General features: G+C 38.9%; 1 protein-coding gene across 2 annotated transcripts in view; it reads left to right on the forward strand.

Moving 5' to 3' along the window:
* Window positions 1-20,859, forward strand: part of LOC123554800 (GPALPP motifs-containing protein 1-like) — a 222,094-nt gene that overhangs the window by 115,380 nt on the left and 85,855 nt on the right. For both annotated transcript variants that reach the window (XM_053547711.1, XM_053547713.1), the window contains exon 5: window positions 11,012-11,071. In XM_053547711.1, the coding sequence (XP_053403686.1) occupies window positions 11,012-11,071 (60 nt within the window). The remainder of the gene's footprint in view (window positions 1-11,011; window positions 11,072-20,859) is intronic.

Raw genomic sequence — 20,859 nt, forward strand, 5'->3', positions numbered from 1 at the left:
TTGTACAAAACTTGTATTGGCATGATATCTCAGTTCCTTTCGAAAACTGGCCAGATCCCATTATGGGTTCTAGAGTTATTGCCCCTTAAAGGGCCAAAATTTGTGTGCGTGCGTGCGTCAACAATTTCTTGTCTGCACGATAGTGGTTTCATTTATGATTTTATTTTAACAAACCTTGCACACAACTTGTATCACCATAAGATCTCAGTTCCTTTCTTGAACTGGCCAGATTCCATTATTGGTTCCAGAGCGATGGCCCCTGAAAGGGCCAGAATTAGCTATTTTGACCTAGTCTGCACAATAGCAGCTTCATTTATAAATTGAATTTAATCAAACTTGCACAAAACTTGTGTCACCATAAGATCTTGATTCTTTTCTTGAACTGGCCAGATCCCATAATGGGTTCCAGAGTTACGGCCCCTGACAGGGCCAAAATTAGCTATTTTCACCTTGTCTGTCCAATAGCAGCTTTATTTACGATTTGATTTTTACCAAACTTGCACACAACTTGTATCACCATAAGATCTCGGTTCCATTGTTGAACTGGCCAGATTCCATTATGGGTTTCAGAGTTATGGCCCCTGAAAGGGCCAGAATTAGCTATTTTGACCTTGTCTGCACAATAGCAGCTTCATTTATGATTTGATTTTAACTAAACTTGCACACAACTTGTATCACCATAAGATCTTGGTTCCTTTCTTGAACCGGCCAGATGCCATTATGGGTTCCAGAGTGATGGCCCCTGAAAGGGCCAGAATGAGATATTTTGACCTAGTCTGCATAATAGCAGCTTCATTTATGATTTGAATTTAATCAAACTTGCACAAAACTTGTGTCACCATAAGATCTCAGTTCCTTTCTTGAACCGGCCAGATCCCATAATGGGTTCCAGAGTTATGGCCCCTGATAGGGCCAAAGTTAGCTATTTTGACCTTGTCTGCACAATAGCAGCTTCATTTATGATTTGATTTTAACTAAACTTGCACACAACTTGTATCACCGTAAGGTCTTGGTTCCTTTCTTGAACTGGCCAGATTCCATTATGGGTTCTAGAGTAATGGCCCCCTGATAGGGCCAAAATTAGCTGTTTTGACCTTGTCTGCACAATAGCAACTTCATTTATGATTTGAATTTAATCAAACTTTCACAAAACTTGTGTCACCATAAGATCTTGGTTCCTTTCTTGAACCGGCCAGATCCCATAATGGGTTCCAGAGTTATGGCCCCTGAAAGGGCCAAAATTAGCTATTTTGACCTTGTCTGCACTATAGCAGCTTCATTTATGATTTGATATTTACCAAATTTGCACACAACTTTTATCACAATAAGATCTCAATTCCTATTTGTATGCCCAAGGGATGTATTATGTTATCGCCTCGGTGTCCGTCTGTCTGTCTGTCTGTTGGTTAGCATTTCCCTTCTGCTCTGTAACTCTTGAACCCCTTGAAGGATTTCCAAGAAACCTGACACAAATGTTCACCTCATCAAAACGACATGCAGAGCACATGTTTTCGGATGACTCACTTCAAGGTCAAGGTCACACTTAGGGGTCAAAGGTCATACGACTTTGTTTTGTGTGTATATTGCTCTGCATTTGCGTTGCATTGCAGTGCTCTTGTTTTTCAAAGGTGAGCTTTTGTGATCACCCTGTGTCCGTCGTCTGTCGTCGTCCGTCCGTTGTTGTCAACAATTTGACTGTTAACACTCTAGAGGTCACAATTTTGGCCCAGTCTTAATGAAACTTGGACGAGTTTGATATTGGGTCATCTGGGGTCAAAAACTAGGTCACTAGGTCAAATCAAAGGAAAAGCTTGTTAACACTCTAGAGGTCACTATTTTGGCCCTATCTTAATGAAATGTGGTAAGAATGTTACCCTTAATAAAATCTTGGATGAGTTCGATATTATGTCATATATAGGTCACCAGGTCAAATCAAAGGAAAAGCTTGTTAACACTCTAGAGGTAACAATTTTGGCCCAATCGTCATGAAAGTTGGTCAGAATGTTACCTTTAATAGAATCTTAGACGAATTTGCTATTGGGTCACCTGGGGTCAAAGACTAGGTCACCAGGTCAGATCAAAGAAACAGCTTGTTAACACTGTACATACCACATTTATGACTGTATCTTCATGAAACTTCATCAGAATGTTAATCTTGATGATCTTTAGGTCCAGTTTGAATCTGGGTCATGTACGGTCAAAAACTAGGTCACCAGGTCAGGTCAAAGGAAAAGCTTGTTAACACTCTAGAGGTCACATTTATGACCATATCTTAATGGAACTTGGTCAGAATGTTAATCTTGATGATCTATAGGTAAAATTAAAATCTGGGTCAGGTGGTATGAAAAAGTAGGTCACTAGGTCAAATTAAAGGAAAAGCTTGTTAACACTATATTTGCCACATTTATGACTGTATCATTATGAAACTTAGTCACGTCGTTAATCTTGATGATCTTTAGGTCAGGTTTAAGTCTGGGTCATGTGGGGTCAAAAACTAGGTCACCAGGTCAAATCAAAGGAAAAGCTAGTTAACACTCCTGAGGCCACATTTATGACCTTGTCTTAATGAAAGTTGGTCAGAATGTTAATCTTGATGGCTTTTAATTCAAATTCAAATCTGGGTCAGGTGGGGTGAAAAACTAGGTCACTAGGTCAAATCAAAGGAAAAGCTTGTTAACACTCTAAAGGCCACATTTATGACTGTATCTTCATGAAACTTGGTCAGAATGTTAACCTTGATGATCTTTAGGACAAGTTTGAATCTGGTTCATGTGGGGTCAAAACTAGGTCACTGGGTCAAATCAAAGGAAAAGCTAGTTAACACTCCTGAGGCCACATTTATGACCATATCTTAATGAAACTTGGTCAGTATGTTAATCTTGATGATGTTTAGGTCAAATTGAAATCTGGGTCAGGTGGGATGAAAAACTAGTTCACTAGGTCAAATCAAAGGAAAAGCTTGTTGTCACTCTAGGGGCCACATTTATGACTGTATCTTCATGAAACTTAGTCAGAATATTAATCTTGATGATCTTTAGGTCAAATTGGAATCTGGGTCATGTGGGGTCAAAAACTAGGTCACTGGGTCAAATCAAAGGAAAAGCTAGTTAACATTCCCGAGGCCACATTTATGACCATATCTTAATGAAACTTGGTCAGAATGTAAATCTTTATGATCTTTAGGTCAATTGGTCAGGTGAGCGATACAGGGCCTTCATGGCCCTCTAGTTATTTGGCAGATCCTTCTTTTGTTCTCTTACAATAATTTTTTTTCAATTACTTCCCTTTTATGTTACTATAAATAACTTCTTGTCCTTAAGTGCAGTGATAACAGGTGAGCGATATAGGGCCATCATGGCCCTCTTGTTTAAAAATCCATAGATTTGTACATAACAAACCAACCAATTGGTAGAATTTCATTAAACTTCTTTCATTCTTTTCCATGAACATTTTTTATAAACATGTGAAGTTGTGTACCCACACGTGGTCACCACCTTGCCTTGGTCACGCCCCCTCCCCCTCCCCCCCCCCCCCCCCCCCTCCAAGAAAAAAAAGAATCATTCCTTTTTATATTTCATTAACATGCAAAATTGTACCTTTTCCCCACCTCACTCTCCACTCAGTCATGCCTCCTCCCCCCCCCCCCCCCCCCACTACACACAATTTTTAGCCCACCATCATCAGATGGTGGGCTATTCAAATCACTCTGCGTCCATCGTCCATCCGTCCGTCAGTCCGTCCGTGCCCGCGAAATGATGGTTAAGTGACTGCATAACGGTACTTTCTCTTTGATGTCATTCATTCCGTTCTGTTTATGTGACCTTTTTCTTTTTATGTGACTGTTAGAACAATAGAGAGAACAATGGGGGTGTCACATAAATACCGTTTCGTTAGAACTTCCGTCCTTCTGTCCGTTAACAATTTCCCGTTATCGCATCTCCCCAGAAACTACCAGGGGGATTTTGACCAAACTTTGTCAGAATGATGTATTGGTACCCTAGTTGTGTCCCCCTGAAAATCAGACTGGTTCAACAATTTTTTAGTGAGTTATGGCCCTTTGTTTATTTCTATAATTTACATAGATTTATATAGGGAAAAACTTTGAAAATCTTCTTGTCCAAAACCACAGAGCCTAGGGCTTTGATATTTGGTATGAAGCATCATCTAGTGGTCCTCTACCAAGATGATTCAAATTATTTCCCTGGGGTCTAATATGGCCCCGCCCTGGGGGTCACTTGGTTTATATAGACTTATATAGGGAAAAACTTCGAAAAACGTCTTGTTCAAAACCACAGGGCCTAGGGCTTTGATATTTTGTATGTGACATCATCTAGTGGTCTTCTACTAAGATTGTTCAAATTATCCCCCTAGGGTCAAATATGGCCCCGCCCTGGGGGTCACATGGTTTACATAGACTTATATAGGGAAAAACTTTGAAAATCTTCTTGTCCAAACCACAAAGCCTAGGGCTTTGGCATTTGTATTGTAGCATCATCTAGTGGTTCTCTACCACGTTTGTTCAAATTATCCCCCTAGGGTCAAATATGGCCCTGCCCTGGGGCTCACATGGTTCATATAGACTTATATAGGGAAAAGCTTTTAAAATCTTCTTGTCAATAACCTACAACATACAGATTTGTATGGTTTTGAGTGGCAAGATGAACCTTGACAGGAGTTGACCTTGATTTTGACCTGGTGACCTACTTTCACATTTCTGTAGCTACAGCCTTCAAATTTGGACCACATGCATAGTTTTGTGCACTGAAAAAACTTTGACCTTGACATTGACCTAGTGACCTACTTTCACATTTTGAAGGTACAGGCTTCAAATTTGGACCACATGCATAGTTTCGTGTTCCGAAATGAAATTTGACCTTGATTTTGACCTAGTGACCTACTTTCACATTTTTGAAGGTACAGGCTTCAGATTTGGACCACATGCATAGTTCTGTGTTCCGAAATAAAATTTGACCTTGATTTTGACCTAGTGACCTACTTTCACATTTCTTGAGCTACAGCCTTCAAATTTGGACCACTTGCATAGTTTTGTGTACTGAAATGAACTTTGACCTTAAGATTGACCTAGTGACCTACTTTCACATTTCTGTAGCTACAGGCTTCAAATTTAGACCACATGCATAGGATTGTGTACCGAAACAAACTTTGACCTTGACATTGACCTAGTGACCTACTTCCACAGTTTTCAAGCTACAGCCTTCAAATTTGGACCACTTGCATAGTTTTGTGTACCGAAATAAACTTTTTTGTGTACAAAGAACTTTGTCCTTGAAATTGATCTAGTGACCTACTTTCACATTTTTCAAACTACAGCTTTCGTGTTGTGTACGGAAATGAAATTTGACCTTGAGCTAGTCAGTAAGTCTTGAAATTTGGAACACTCAAAAATGGCACATTGGTGGACGCCAAGCTCACTCTGTGATCTCTTGTTTTTTTGTATTTTTATGCCCCCGAAGGGAGGCATGTTAGCTTTCAACTGTCCGTTCGTTCGTTAGTTAGTTAGCTCGTTCGTTTGTTTGTTCGTTCGTCACAACGTTAACTTTTTGCATGAAGGCACTTTACTCGCAAACCAATGCACCCAGGACCTTAAAACTTCACCTGCTGATAGAACTTATTGAGTATACCACCCCTACTGACTTTGGGGTCACCAGGTCAAAGGTCATGGTCACAGGGGCCAACGTTAACTTTTTGCATGAAGGCACTTTACTCGCGAACCACTGCACCCAGGACCTTCAATCTTCACGAAGATAGTACTTATTGAGTACACCACCCCTACTGACTTTGGGGTCACCAGGTCAAAAGTCAAGGTCACAAGGGCCAACGTTAACTTTTTGCATGAAGGCATTTTACTCGCGAACCACTTCACCCAGGACCTTCAAACTTCACATGCTGATAGTACTTATTGCGTACACCACCGCTACTGACTTTGGGGTCACCAGGTCAAAGGTCAAGGCCACAGGGGCCAATGTTAACTTTTTGCATGAAGGCACTTTACTCGCGAACCACTGCACCCAGGACCTTCAAACTTCACATGCTGATAGTACTTATTGAGTACACCACTCCTACTGACTTTGGGGTCACCAGGTCAAAGGTCAAGGTCACTGGGGCCAACATTAACTTTTTGCATGAAGGCACTTTACTCGCGAACCACTTCACCCAGGACCTTCAAACTTCACATGCTGATAGTACTTATTGAGTACACCACTCCTACTGACTTTGGGGTCACCAGGTCAAAGGTCAAGGTGACTTGCAGGGGGCATTTCACCATTAGTGACAGCATCCTATGTTTCATAAAATAATTTATAATCATAACAAATACCCCCAATTTTGAGTTCCCCAAAGGGGTTTTAATTGTGACCCTCATCGGTCACCCCCAAGCATTCATTTTCTGTTAAAATGATTTTGACTAATGAAATTATTTGCTTCTTAGTAACATCCTTAACTTCTTGCCGGGAATATTTTTTTGCCATTCCTCACCACAAACCCTTTCGGCGGGGGATACCAATTCATTGAATTTGCTTGTTTATCATGTGATGATATTTCTCTCATATTTGTAGACAGCAAGTATGACAATGTAATCCCCTCTGTGCTCCTATTCTATGCTTGAGTAAAATAAAGTCCCTTTGACAGCTTTTTTGGTGCATTTATTTTCACAATTTGGTAAGTATTTCACAGAAAAATCATCTGGAATACTTCCTAGCGAGTCCATCCCAAAATTTTTTTGTACATGAATCCGCCATTTTGAAAGAAGCTTGTGGGAAGCAGCAACAGTAACTAAGGGATGGAGTTTATTGATCGGTTTACAGATCCATGCATCATGATATGAACTTGCACACCTCTTATTTTTCGTCTGACTCTGCCCCCTATTTAAAGAGTTATGGCCCCTAAAATGGTCAAAAATGCACATTTTCACCTTGTGATGTGCCTAGCTAAAAGAGTATATGATATAAATTTATGAAATCTTGCTTGAGTCTTAATCATGATATGAACTTGCACATCGCCTATTTTTATACCCCAACAAAACGAAGTTTTGGGGGGGGGTATATAGGAGTGAGCTTGTCTGTCGGTCTGTCGGTCCGTTGGTTTTTAGCTCACCTGTGCTCAAAGGTGAGCTTTTGTGATCGCCCTGTGTCCGTCGTCATCCATTGTCAGCAATTTGACTGTTAACACTCCAGAGGTCACAATTTTGGCCCAATCTTAATGAAACTTGGTCAGAATGTTACCCTCAATAAAATCTTGGACAAGTTTGATATTGGGTCATCTGGGGTCAAAAACTAGGTCACCAGGTCAAATCAAAGGAAAAGCTTGTTAACACTATAGAGGTCACAATTTTGGCCCAATCATAATGAAACTTTGTCAGAATGTTACTCTCAATAAAATCTTGGACGAGTTCGATATTGGGTCATCTGGGGTCAAAAACTAGGTCACCAGGTCAAATCAAAGGAAAAGCTTGTTAACACTATAGAGGTCACAATTTTGGCCCAATCATAATGAAACTTTGTCAGAATGTTACTCTCAATAAAATCTTGGAAGAGTTCGATATTGGGTCATCTGGGATCAAAAACTAGGTCATCAGGTCAAATCAAATGAAAAGCTTGTTAACACTCTAGAGGTCACAATTTTGGCACAATCTTAATGAAACTTGGTCAGAATGTTATCCTCAATAAAATCTTGGATGAATTCGATATTGGGTCATCTGGGGTCAAAAACTAGGTCATCAGATCAAATCAAAGGAAAAGCTTGTTAACACTCTAGAGGTCACAATTTTGGCACAATCTTAAAGAAACTTGGTCAGAATGTTATCCTCAATAAAATCTTGGACGAATTTAATATTGGGTTATCTGGGATCAAAAACTAGGTCACCAGGTCAAATCAAAGGAAAAGCTAGTTAACACTGTAGAGGCCACATTTATGACCCTATCTTAATGAAACTTGGTCAGAATGTTGATCTTGATGATCTATAGGTCAAGTTCAAATCTGGGTCAGGTGGGATCAAAAACTAGGTCACTAGGTCAAATAAAAGAAAAAGCTTGTTAACACTCTAGAGGCCACATATATGACTGTATCTTCATGAAACTTGGTCAGAATGTTAATCTTGATGATCTTTAGGTCAAGTTCGAATCTGGGTCATGTGGGGTCAAAAACTAGGTCACCGGGTCAAATCAAAGGAAAAGCTAGTTAACACTTTAGAGATCACATTTATGACCATATCTTTATGAAACTTGGTCATAATGTTAATCCTGATGATCTTTAGGTCAATAGGTCAAGTGAGCGATACAGGGCCTTCATGGCCCTCTTGTTCATGGTTTCCAGACGATAACTCATGAAAGGCTTGACCAATTTAAATAATTTTTGGTACACAGGTGTAACATCAGAAAATACAGGTCTAGTTCGACTTTGGGGTCAGTAGGTCAAAGGTCAAGGTCACAGTGACCCAAAACAGTAAAATGGTTTCCGGATTATAACTTGAGAACTCTTGGGTCTAGAATCATAATTTTTTGTACACAGGTGTAACATGATAAAATACAGGTCAAGTTCGACTTTTAAGTCAGTAGGTCAAAGGTCAAGGTCACAGTGACCCTGAGCAGTAAAACGGTTTGCAGATGATAACTTGAGAACGCTTGCACCTAGGATCATAAATTTTTGTACACAGGTGTAACATCATAAAATAAAGGTCAGATTTGACTTTGAGTCAGTAGGTCAAAGGTCAAGGTCACAGTGACTCAGAACAGTTATACGGTTTCTGGTTGATAACTTGAGAACTCTTGGGTCTAGGATTTTAATTTTTTTGTACGCGGGTGTAACATGATGAAATACAACTCAGATTAGACTTTGAAGTTAGTAGGTCGAAGGTCAAGGTCACAATGACACGAAACAGTTAAACAGTTCCCGGATGATAACTTGAGAACGCTTGGGCCTAGGATCATGAAAATTGAAAGGGAGTTTGGTTGTGACCAGCAGATGACCCCTTAGGATTTTGAGGTCAGTAGGTCACAGGTCAAGGTCACAGTGACCTGGAACATTTAAAATGGTTTTCGGACAATAACTTCAGACTACTTTGGACTAGGATCAAGAAACTTCATAGTGAGATTGGTCATGACCAGCAGATGACCCCTATTAATTTTGAGTTCCAAAGGTCAGAGTGACCGAGAACATTTAAACCTTTTCCGGACAGTAACTTGAGAACGCTTGGGCCGAGGAACATGAAACTTAATAGGGAGGTTGATCATGACCAGCAGATGACCTGTATTGACAAGGCTATATTGTGGGGGTATAATTCGTCACTCCTGTGACAACTCTAGTTCGTCTGGCTCTGCCCCCTATTTCTAGAGTTACGGCCCCTGAAATAGTAAAAAATGCACATTTTCACCTTGTGACGTGCCCAGCTAAAAAGGTATATGATATAAATTGATGAAACCTTGCTTGAGTCTTAATCATGATATAAACTTGTGCATTTCCTATTTTTCGTCTGGCTCCGTCCCCTATTTCTAGAGTTACGGCCCCTGAAATAGTAAAAAATGCACATTTTCATCTTGTGACGCGCCTAGCTAAAAAGGTATATGATATAAATTGATGAAATCTTGCTTGAGTCTTAATCATGATATAAACTTGTGCATCTCCTATTTTTTGTCTGGCTACGCCCCGTATTTTTAGAGTTACAGCTCCTGAAATAGTCAAAAATGCACATTTTTACCTTGTGACACGCCTAGCACAAAAAAGTATTTAATATAAATTGATGAAAGCTTGCTTGAGTCTTTATCATGATATGAACTTGTGCACCTCCTATTTTTAGCTTGACTATTCAGAGAATAGTCTACTTATTCAGTTACTCGCCCTGGTGTCGGCGTCACACCTTGGTTAAAGTTTTGCATGCAAGTACATGCAGTTATCATTTAAAGGCATATAGCTTTGAAACTTATTTTTTCTTTTTCTAGGTCAATTACCAACCTCACTGGGTCAAGTTCCATAACTCTGCCATGTATTTTGAGCAAATTATGCCCCTTTTGGACTTAGAAAATCCTGGTTAAAGTTTTACATGCAAGTTACTATCTCCAAAACTAATGCAGATATTGAATTGAAACTTCACATGTGTCTTCGGGTTATAAAACTAGTTGATAACATCAAGTCTTATAACTCTGACCTGCATTTTGGCCAAATTATGCCCCCTTTGGACTTAGAAAATCCTGGTTAAAGTTTTGCGTGCAAGTACATACAGCTATTACTTAAAGGCATATAGATTTGAAACTTATTTTTTCTTTTTCTAGATCAATTACCAACCTCACTGGGTCAAGTTCCATAACTCTGACATGTATTTTAGGCAAATTATGCCCCCTTTTGGACTTAGAAAATCCTGGTTAAAGTTTTACGTGCATTTTATTGTTACTATCTCCTAAACTGATGCAGATATTGAATTGAAACTTCACATGTGTCTTTGGGGTTATAAAACTAGCTGATAGCATCAAGTCCCATAACTCTGAGCTGCATTTTGGTCAGATTATGCCCCCTTTTGAACTTAAAACTTTTGGTTAAAGTTTTGCATGCAAGTTACTTTGCATGCAAGTTACTATCTCCAAAACTAATGTAGATACTTGATTGAAACTCTGTAGATATTTTAACATTTTGGATAATATTTTCTTGCTTCTGGGACAATAATTCGAATAATCGAGCATTGGCGATCATATGGACAGCTCTTGTTTGTCTGGCTCCGCCCCAATTTCAAGAGTTATGGCCCTTTAAATAGTCAGAAATGCACATTTTCACCTTGTGATGCACCTAGCTCAAAAAGTATTTAATATAAATTGATGAAAACTTGCATGAGCCCTTAAGACTGCAAATATTTGAATTATTGCCCCTTATTTGTGACAAATGTACCAGTGGGGGCATACCCGGTGTCCTACAGACACATTCTAGTTGTGTGTTAATGAAGGGATTTGATTCAGTGTTATTCTTTATTGTACGTGATTGAAATAAGTTTATTTCTTTTTTACTTAAGAAAAAACATCGTCCAGAATCCTTGCTAGAGATGCATAAGAAGGAAATGAAGAAGAAGAAGGTATGAATTTAAGTTTGTTATTTGAGTAAATTAAATATACCCTTGAAAATCTTATAATATCATTCAGATTTATTTTCAAATTTCAAACAAAACTATGAACAAGTACTATATTCAAATGTGAAATCAGGTGGCACACATGTAGTCTCAACACTGATTGTATTGAACAACTTTTGAAGCTTCCATTATATATAGTTCAGTTGTAATGGTGCACTGAGTTCTAGTCCATATATTTCAATTGTACTGGTGCACTGAGTTCAGGTCCATATATTTCAATTGTACTGGTGCACTGAGTTCTAGTCCATATATTTCAGTTGTACTGGTGCACTGAGTTCTAGTCCATATATTTCAATTGTACTGGTGCACTGAGTTCTAGTCCATATATTTCAGTTGTACTGGTGCACTGAGTTCTAGTCCATATAATTCAATTGTACTGGTGCACTGAGTTCTAGTCCATATATTTCAGTTGTAATGGTGCACTGAGTTCAAGTCCATATATTTCAGTTTTACTGGTGCACTGAGTTCAAGTCCATATATTTTAATTTTACTGGTGCACTGAGTTCAAGTCCATATATTTCAGTTGTGCTGTTGCACTGAGTTCTAGTCCATATATTTCAATTGTACTGGTGCACTGAGTTCAAGTCCATATATTTCAGTTGTGCTGGTGCACTGAGTTAAAGTCTTACTGATTTCATTGTTACGGTATCCAAACTGAGTTTTGTCCATATTATTGTTCACAGTGTACTGGTTAAAACTAGTGTCTCAAGTCCATAATTACTCATTTTGGTGCATGATTAGGCCTTTATTAAATTTTGTAAGTTTCTGTTACTTTGCACTGAGTTCATTCCAAACTATGTATACAGATTGTAATTGTTCATGGATTTTCTAGTCCAAAATAGAATATATCAATTGGGTATACTGGCAGCATTGTTGTTCTCGCCCCTATTTCAAGTGTTATGGGCACTTTTAATGTCCGAAATGTCAATTTACTGTGTGCACTGAGTCAAGTCATTTATTTAAATTGTACTTGATGCCACTGAATTTTGAATTCCATTATTTCAAATTGTACAGTGCATAGTGTCAGTACCAGAACATTCTAGTTGTGTGTTGAAGGGATGATTCTAGTTTATTCTTTATTTACAATTGCAATAGTACTTTTTCTTAGAAAACATGTATTTGCAATTGTAATGGGCACTGAGTCAAGGTATATATTTAGTTTTATGAGTGAATAATATCTGATCCTATAATATTTCAATTGTACTGTGCAAGTTTCAAAGTCCTATAATATATTCAAATTTGTAACTGGTGCACCAGTCAGTCCAACACTTGATTTATTGAAGCAACTTTTGAAGTCCATTATATATAGTTCAGTTGTATGGTGCACTGAGTTCAGTCCATATATTTCAATTTACTGGTGCACTGAGTTAAAGGTCCATATATTTCAATTGTACTGGTGCACTGAGTTCTAGTCCATATATTTCAGTTGTACTGGTGCACTGAGTTCAGTCCATAATTTCAATTGTACTGGTGCACTGAGTTCTAGTCCATATATTTCAATTGTACTGGTGCACTGAGTTCAGTCCATATATTTCATTGTACTGGTGCACTGAGTTCTAGTCCATATATTTCAGTTGTACTGGTGCACTGAGTTCTGTCCATATATTTCATGTACTGGTGCACTGAGTTCAGGTCCATATATTTCAGTTGAATGGTGCACTGAGTTCAGTCATATATTTCAATTGTACTGGTGCACTGAGTTCTAGGTCCATTATTTCAGTTGTAATGGTGCACTGAGTTCTGGTCCATGTATTTCAATTGTACTGGTGCACTGAGTTCAGTCCATATATTTCAGTTGTACTGGTGCACTGAGTTCTAGTCCATATATTTCAATTGTACTGGTGCACTGAGTTCTAGCCCAATTATTTCAGTTGTGCTGGTGCACTGAGTTCAAGTCCATATATTTCAGTTTTACTGGTGCACTGAGTTCTTGTCCATATATTTCAATTGTACTGGTGCACTGAGTTCTAGTCCATGTATTTCATTGTTACTGGTGCACTGAGTTCAAGTCCATATATTTTAAAGTTTTACTGGTGCACTGAGTTCAGTCCATATATTTCAATTGTATGGTTGCACTGAGTTCAAGTCCATATATTTCAGTTGTACTGGTGCACTGAGTTCAAGTCCATATATTTCATTGTACTGGTGCACTGAGTTCAAGTCCATATATTTCAGTTGTCTGTTGCACTGAGTTCTGTCCATATATTTCATGTACTGGTGCACTGAGTTCGAGTCCATATATTTCATTGTACTGGTGCACTGAGTTCAGTCCATATATTTCAGTTGTGCTGGTGCACTGAGTTCAAGGTCCATATTTCAGTTGTAATGGTGCACTGAGTTCTTGTCCATTATTTCAAGTTGTACTGGTGCACTGAGTTCAAGTCCATATATTTCAGTTGTACTGGTGCACTTGAGTTCAGTCTATATATTTCAATTGTACTGGTGCACTGAGTTCAGGTCCATATATTTCAGTTGTACTGGTGCACTGAGTTCTAGTCCATATATTTCAATTGCAATGGTGCACTGCGTTCTAGTCCATGTATTTCAGTTGTACTGGTGCACTGAGTTCTAGTCCATATATTTCAGTTGTACTGGTGCACTGAGTTCAAGTCCATATATTTCAGTTGTACTGGTGCACTGAGTTCAAGTCCATATATTTCATTGTACTGGTGCACTGAGTTTTTGTCCATATATTTCAATTGAACTGGTGCACTGAGTTCTAGTCCATGTATTTCAATTATACTGGTGCACTGAGTTCAAGTCCATATATTTCAGTTTTACTGGTGCACTGAGTTCTAGTCCATATATTTCAATTGTACTGGTGCACTGAGTTCAAGTCTATATATTTCAGTTTTACTGGTGCACTGATTTCAAGTCCATATATTTCAATTGTACTGGTGCACTGAGTTCAAGTCCATATATTTCAGTTGTGCTGTTGCACTGAGTTCTAGTCCATATATTTCAATTGTACTGGTGCACTGAGTTCTAGTCCATATATTTCAATTGTACTGGTGCACTGAGTTCAAGTCCATATATTTCAGTTGTGCTGGTGCACTGAGTTCAAGTCCATATATTTCAGTTTTACTGGTGCACTGAGTTCTTGTCCATATATTTCAGTGTACTGGTGCACTGAGTTCAAGTCCATATATTTCAGTTGAACTGGTGCACTGAGTTCAGGTCTATATATTTCAATTGTACTGGTGCACTGAGTTCAGGTCCATATAGTTCAGTTGTAATGGTGCACTGAGTTCTAGTCCATGTATTTCAATTGTACTGGTGCACTGAGTTCTAGTCCATGTATTTCAGTTGTACTGGTGCACTGAGTTCTAGTCCATATATTTCAATTGAACTGGTGCACTTGAGTTCAAGTCAATATATTTCAGTTGTGCTGGTGCACTGAGTTCTAGTCCATATATTTCAGTTGTACTGGTGCACTGAGTTCTTGTCCATATATTTCAATTGTACTGGTGCACTGAGTTCTAGTCCATGTATTTCAATTGTACTGGTGCACTGAGTTCAAGTCCATATATTTCAGTTTTACTGGTGCACTGAGTTCTAGTCCATATATTTCAATTGTACTGGTGCACTGAGTTCAAGTCTATATATTTCAGTTTTACTGGTGCACTGATTTCAAGTCCATATATTTCAATTGTACTGGTGCACTGAGTTCAAGTCCATATATTTCAGTTGTGCTGTTGCACTGAGTTCTAGTCCATATATTTCAATTGTACTGGTGCACTGAGTTCTAGTCCATATATTTCAATTGTACTGGTGCACTGAGTTCAAGTCCATATATTTCAGTTGTGCTGGTGCACTGAGTTCAAGTCCATATATTTCAGTTTTACTGGTGCACTGAGTTCTTGTCCATATATTTCAGTGTACTGGTGCACTGAGTTCAAGTCCATATATTTCAGTTGAACTGGTGCACTGAGTTCAGGTCTATATATTTCAATTGTACTGGTGCACTGAGTTCAGGTCCATATAGTTCAGTTGTAATGGTGCACTGAGTTCTAGTCCATGTATTTCAATTGTACTGGTGCACTGCGTTCTAGTCCATGTATTTCAGTTGTACTGGTGCACTGAGTTCTAGTCCATATATTTCAATTGAACTGGTGCACTTGAGTTCAAGTCAATATATTTCAGTTGTGCTGGTGCACTGAGTTCTAGTCCATATATTTCAATTGTACTGGTGCACTGAGTTCTTGTCCATATATTTCAATTGAACTGGTGCACTGAGTTCTAGTCCATGTATTTCAATTGTACTGGTGCACTGAGTTCAAGTCCATATATTTCAGTTGTACTGGTGCACTGAGTTCTAGTCCATATATTTCAATTGCAATGGTGCACTGAGTTCTAGTCCATGTATTTCAATTGTACTGGTGCACTGAGTTCAAGTCCATATATTTCAGTTTTACTGGTGCACTGAGTTCAAGTCCATATATTTCAATTGTACTGGTGCGCTGAGTTCAAGTCCATATATTTCAGTTGTACTGGTGCACTGAGTTCTAGTCCATATATTTCAGTTGTACTGGTGCACTGAGTTCAAGTCCATATATTTCAGTTGTACTGGTTCACGGAGTTCAGGTTCACGGAGTTCAAGTTCATATATTTCAGTTTGCTGGTGCACTGAGTTCAAGTCCATATATTTCAGTTGTACTGGTGCACTGAGTTCAAGTCCATATATTTCATTTGTACTGGTTCACGGAGTTCAGGTTCACGGAGTTCAAGTTCATATATTTCAGTTTGCTGGTGCACTGAGTTTTAGTCCATATTTTTCCGTTTTACTGGTGCACTGAGTTCTAGTCCATGTATTTCAGTTGTACTGGTGCACTGAGTTCCAGTCCATATATTCAGTTGTACTGGTGCACTGAGTTCTAGTCCATATATTTCAGTTGTAATGGTGAACTGAGTTCAAGTCCATATATTTCAGTTGTACTGGTTCACGGAGTTCAGGTTCACGGAGTTCAGTTTCATATATTTCAGTTGTACTTGTGCACTGAGTTTTAGTCCATATTTTTCAGTTTTACTGGTGCACTGAGTTCTAGTCCATACATTTCAGTTGTACTGGTGCACTGAGTTCAAATCCATATATTTCAGTTGTACTGGTGCACTGAGTTCTAGTCCATATATTTCAGTTGTACTGGTTCACGGAGTTCAGGTTCACGGAGTTCAAGTTCATATATTTCAGTTTACTGGTGCACTGAGTTTTAGTCCATATTTTTCAGTTTTACTTGTGCACTGAGTTCTAGTCCATACATTTCAGTTGTACGGGTTAGGGCTCTGTATTGAATGGAAAAAATCAATACGATACGTATTGCAGTAAAGAAGGATCAATACAGGATAGGTATTGGAGATTCAATACAACAGCTAGTAGGACATCTAACTTCAAAACTGCAACATAACTTGTCCAAAATAATTGTTTGTTTCGGGTAACATGACCCTGAGAAACTGAAAATGCCAAGTTGTGTAGGCTCTTATAAAATTTGAACTCAGTTAAAATTGTTAAAGAAACGTTAAAGCATGATCTTTTCATCTTATAGACGTGGGGAAAATGCATATATTGTTGCTTAAAGTAGTAAATTTCGACCGAGAACTTAATACACTGGGACCCCTTTATAACGCTGTCAGGGTCCAAGGTTCGAGACCCGCAGATCTAGAGGGGTTAAATTTATAGTTCTGGTCCATATATTTCGGTTGTACTGGTGCACTGAGTTCTAGTCCATATATTTATGCCCCCCTTTGAAGAAGGAGGGGTATATTGTTTTGCAGATGTCTGTCGGTCTGTCCGTATATAGACCAATCCGTTTCCGGATGAATACTCAAGAACCCTTGGGCCTAGGATCATGAAAGTTTATAGGGAGATTGGACATAACCAGCAGATGCCCCCTATTGATTTTGAGATCAGTAGGTCAAAGGTCAAGGTCACAGTGACCCAGAACAGTTAAACGGTTTCCAGATAATAACTAAAGAATGCTTAAGCCTAGGATCATGAAAATTGATGGGAAATTTGGTCATGACCAGCAGATGACCCCTATTGATTATGAGATCAATAGGTCAAAGGTCAAGGTCGAGCAAATCCCTATTATCTCATTTTGAATGTCAGGAGATGCGTATTTTGAACTAGATCTCTATATGTGTATTGCCAGGAGATGTGTTTTTAGCTCACCTGAGCAATGCTCAGGTGAGTTTTTCTGATCGCTCGATGTCCGGCGTCTTTCGTCTGTCTGTCCTCTGTCAACATTTAGCTTGTATATGCGATAGAGGCTGTATTTTTCAACTGATCTTCATGAAATTTGGTCAGAATGATTACCTTGATGAAATCTAGGTCGAGTTCGAAAATGGGTCATCTTGTTTCAAAAACTAGGTCACTAGGTCAAATCAAAGAAAAACCTTGTGTATGCGATAGAGGCTGTATTTTTCAATAAATCTTCATGAATTTTGGTCAGAATGATAGCCTTGATGAAATCTAGGCCGAGTAATTTTGGACTTAGAAAATTCTGGTTAAAGTTTTGCGTGCAAGTACATACAGCTATTTCTAAAAGGCATATAGATTTGAAACTTATTTTTTCTTTTTCTAGATCAATTACCAACCTCACTGGGTCAAGTCCCATAACTCTGACATGTTTTTTGAGCAAATTATGCCCCCTTTTAGACTTAAAAAATTTTGGTTAAAGTTTTACATGCAAGTTATTATCTCCAAAACTAATGCAGATATTGATTTGAAACTTCACATGTGTCTTTGGGGTTATAAAACTAGCTGATAGCAGCAAGTCCCATAACACTGACCTTCATTTTGACCAAATTATGTCCCCTTTTGGACTTTGAAAATTCTGGTTAAAGTTTTACATGCAAATTTCTATCTCCAAAACTAATGCAGATATTGAATTGAAACTTCACATGTGCCTTCGGGGTTATAAAACTAGTTGATAGCAGCAAGTCCCATAACTGATACGCATTTTGGTCAAATTATTCCCCCTTTTGAACTTAAAACTCTTTTGGTATTTAACCTTTTTGGGTAATATTTTCCTGCTTCTGGGACAATATTTCGAATAGTCGAGCTTGGCTGTCTTACGGACAGCTCTTGTTGAATTGATCTTCATGAAATTTGGTCAGAATGATTGCCTTGATGAAATCTAGGTCAAGTTCGAATATGGGTCATCTGGGTCAAAAAGTAGGTCACTAGGTTAAATCAAAGAAAAACCTTGTGTATGCGATAGAGGCTAAATTTTTTCAACTGATCTTCATGAAATTTTGTCAGAATGATAGCCTTGATGAAATCTAGGTCAAGTTCGAATATGGGTCATCTGGGTTTAAAAACTAGGTCACTAGGTCAAATCAAGGAAAAACCTTGTGTATGCAGTAGGGGCTGCATTTTACACTGGATTTTCATAAAATCTGGTCAGAATAATAGCCTTGATGAAATCTAGGTTAAGTTCGAATATGGGTCTCCTTGGGTCAAAAACTAGGTCACTAGGTCAAATCAAAGAAAATACTTTTTTTTATACTCAAGATTTTTGCTCCAATTTTAATGATAATTGGTCAGAATATTTTTTTCCATGAAATCACTAGGTCAAATATGTTTACACTGTTATGGTGTGTTTCTCAGGTGAGCGACCTAGGGCCATCTTGGCCCTCTTGTTTGAATTACAAAGTGCACTGCCCAAGTGCTTTCCTTAAAATCTCACCATCCTGTGCAAATGTGTTTAACATTGTCATGAAGTTGCTACCCTCTTCCATATGGCCATGTGTTGCTATATTCTGCTCCGTACAAACAGCAGTGACATTTATTATTTCACCTAGTACATCTGTGTGTCTATTTCTTTGTACAGAATTCTTTGTTGATTCAGATATTTTCTTGTAGATCGAATCATGTTTTCCTGGCTTGATAGTCGCATATTTCCTTTTAGGACAGACACATCAAGGTGACAGGATTCTTTATATTAATGTCTTTTGAGCCAGATGGAAAAATTCTTCGAATCTGTTACTGCTAGCTCTAATATGAAGGATTTCTCCCTACTGCCAACGCGCCAAAACAAAACGTAGTTAGCACAATATACTTCGTGATGCGCCTAGCTCAAAAAGTATATGATATAATTTGATGAAACCTTGCATGAGTCTTTATTGTGATATGAACTTGCGCACCTCCTATTTTTCCTCTGGCTCTGCCCCCTCTTTCCACAGTTATGGCCCCTGAAATAGTAAAAAATTCACATTTTCACCTTGTGACGCGCCTAGCTCAAAAAGTATTTAATATAAATTCAGGGGTGCAAGTTTTCTGGTTTATACCTTATTTCCAGTTTTTCGAGGGTCTGAGAGATCATTTTTCCAAATCGTGTAAATCCGTTGAGAAAATGGGGGGGGGGGTGATGATGCCAGACCACGAAGACAGAAACTGACCGATTTGCGGAGGTGCAAATGCAGGAGCAGTTGTCGTTCGTTGCAAGGGAAACAACCATTTTGCGACATCCCGACGGCCCAGTACGGACATGAAAGAGTTGGACAAGGAGTGTAAAAATAGAGTGGAGATGGGATTGGATGAATGAGAAGGACCCGTCTGGCAACAAATACGACAGTTGGTTGAAAAAAAAAACAGACCTTCCAGCCGTATATTGGAAAACGATAAAGTATCAGTCGTCGGGGGAAAAAGGCAGTGCAGAATCATTCAAAGGATAAAACCCACCAAAAAAACAAACTTGGAAACTGTAAAAACTAATCAGGTATGTGCATTTTATTGCATTATTTTCCAGTCTTTTTGTATCGTAGTTGAAGCAAGTGGTTAGTTAGGTTTTGGGTACAAATGTCACCCCACCCCACTTGTTTTTCTTCTCTTGTCCAAACTTTAATGGCTTGGGTGAAAGGGTTGGGGGTTGAGATGTGCTGGCATGGCCCATGGGGAACTTTAGCCCAATTTTTTCAGAGAGCTGGACTTAGTTTTTTTTGGGAGTTTTTTTTGGGTGGTGGGGCGGGGGGAGGGTTTCCAAAATATTAGATGTGTACATGCTCATTTTACCTTCAACATTCATTATTAATCCCCCGCCGTGGCGGAGGGATTATAGGAATGGTCTGCGTCTGTCCTTCCGTCCGTAACAAAATCGTGTCCGGTCCATATCTCCTAAACCCCTTGAAGGATTTTCATGAAACTTGGGTCAAATGATCACCTCATCAAGACGATGTGGAGAACCCATGAGTCAGCCTTGTCGGTTCAAGGTCAAGGTCACAACTCAAGGTCAAAGGTTTGAGCCTGCCATTTTGTGTCCGCTCTATATCTCATAAACCCCTTGAAGGAATTTTATCAAACTTGGGTCAAATGATCACCTCATCAAGACGATGTGCAGAACCCATGAGTCAGTCATGCCGGCTCAAGGTCAAGGTCACAACTTAGGGTCAGAGGTTTTGAGCCTTCCATTTTGTGTCCGCTCTATATCTTCTAAACTCTTCGAAGGATTTTCATGAAACTTGGGTCAAATGATCACCTCATCAAGATGATGTGCAGAACCCATGGGTCAGCCTTGTCTGCTCAAGGTCAAGGTCACAACTCAAGGTCAAAGGTTTGAGCCTTCCTTTTTGTGTCCGCTCTATATCTCATAAACCCCTTGAAGGAATTTTATCAAACTTGGGTCAAATGATCACCTCATCAAGACGATGTGCAGAACCCATGAGTCAGTCATGCCGGCTCAAGGTCAAGGTCACAACTCAAGGTCAAAGGTTTGAGCCTGCCATTTTGTGTCCGCTCT

Source organism: Mercenaria mercenaria, chromosome 7, assembly GCF_021730395.1.
Source record: "Mercenaria mercenaria strain notata chromosome 7, MADL_Memer_1, whole genome shotgun sequence".
In the NCBI taxonomy this organism is placed as follows: Eukaryota; Metazoa; Mollusca; class Bivalvia; order Venerida; family Veneridae; genus Mercenaria; species Mercenaria mercenaria.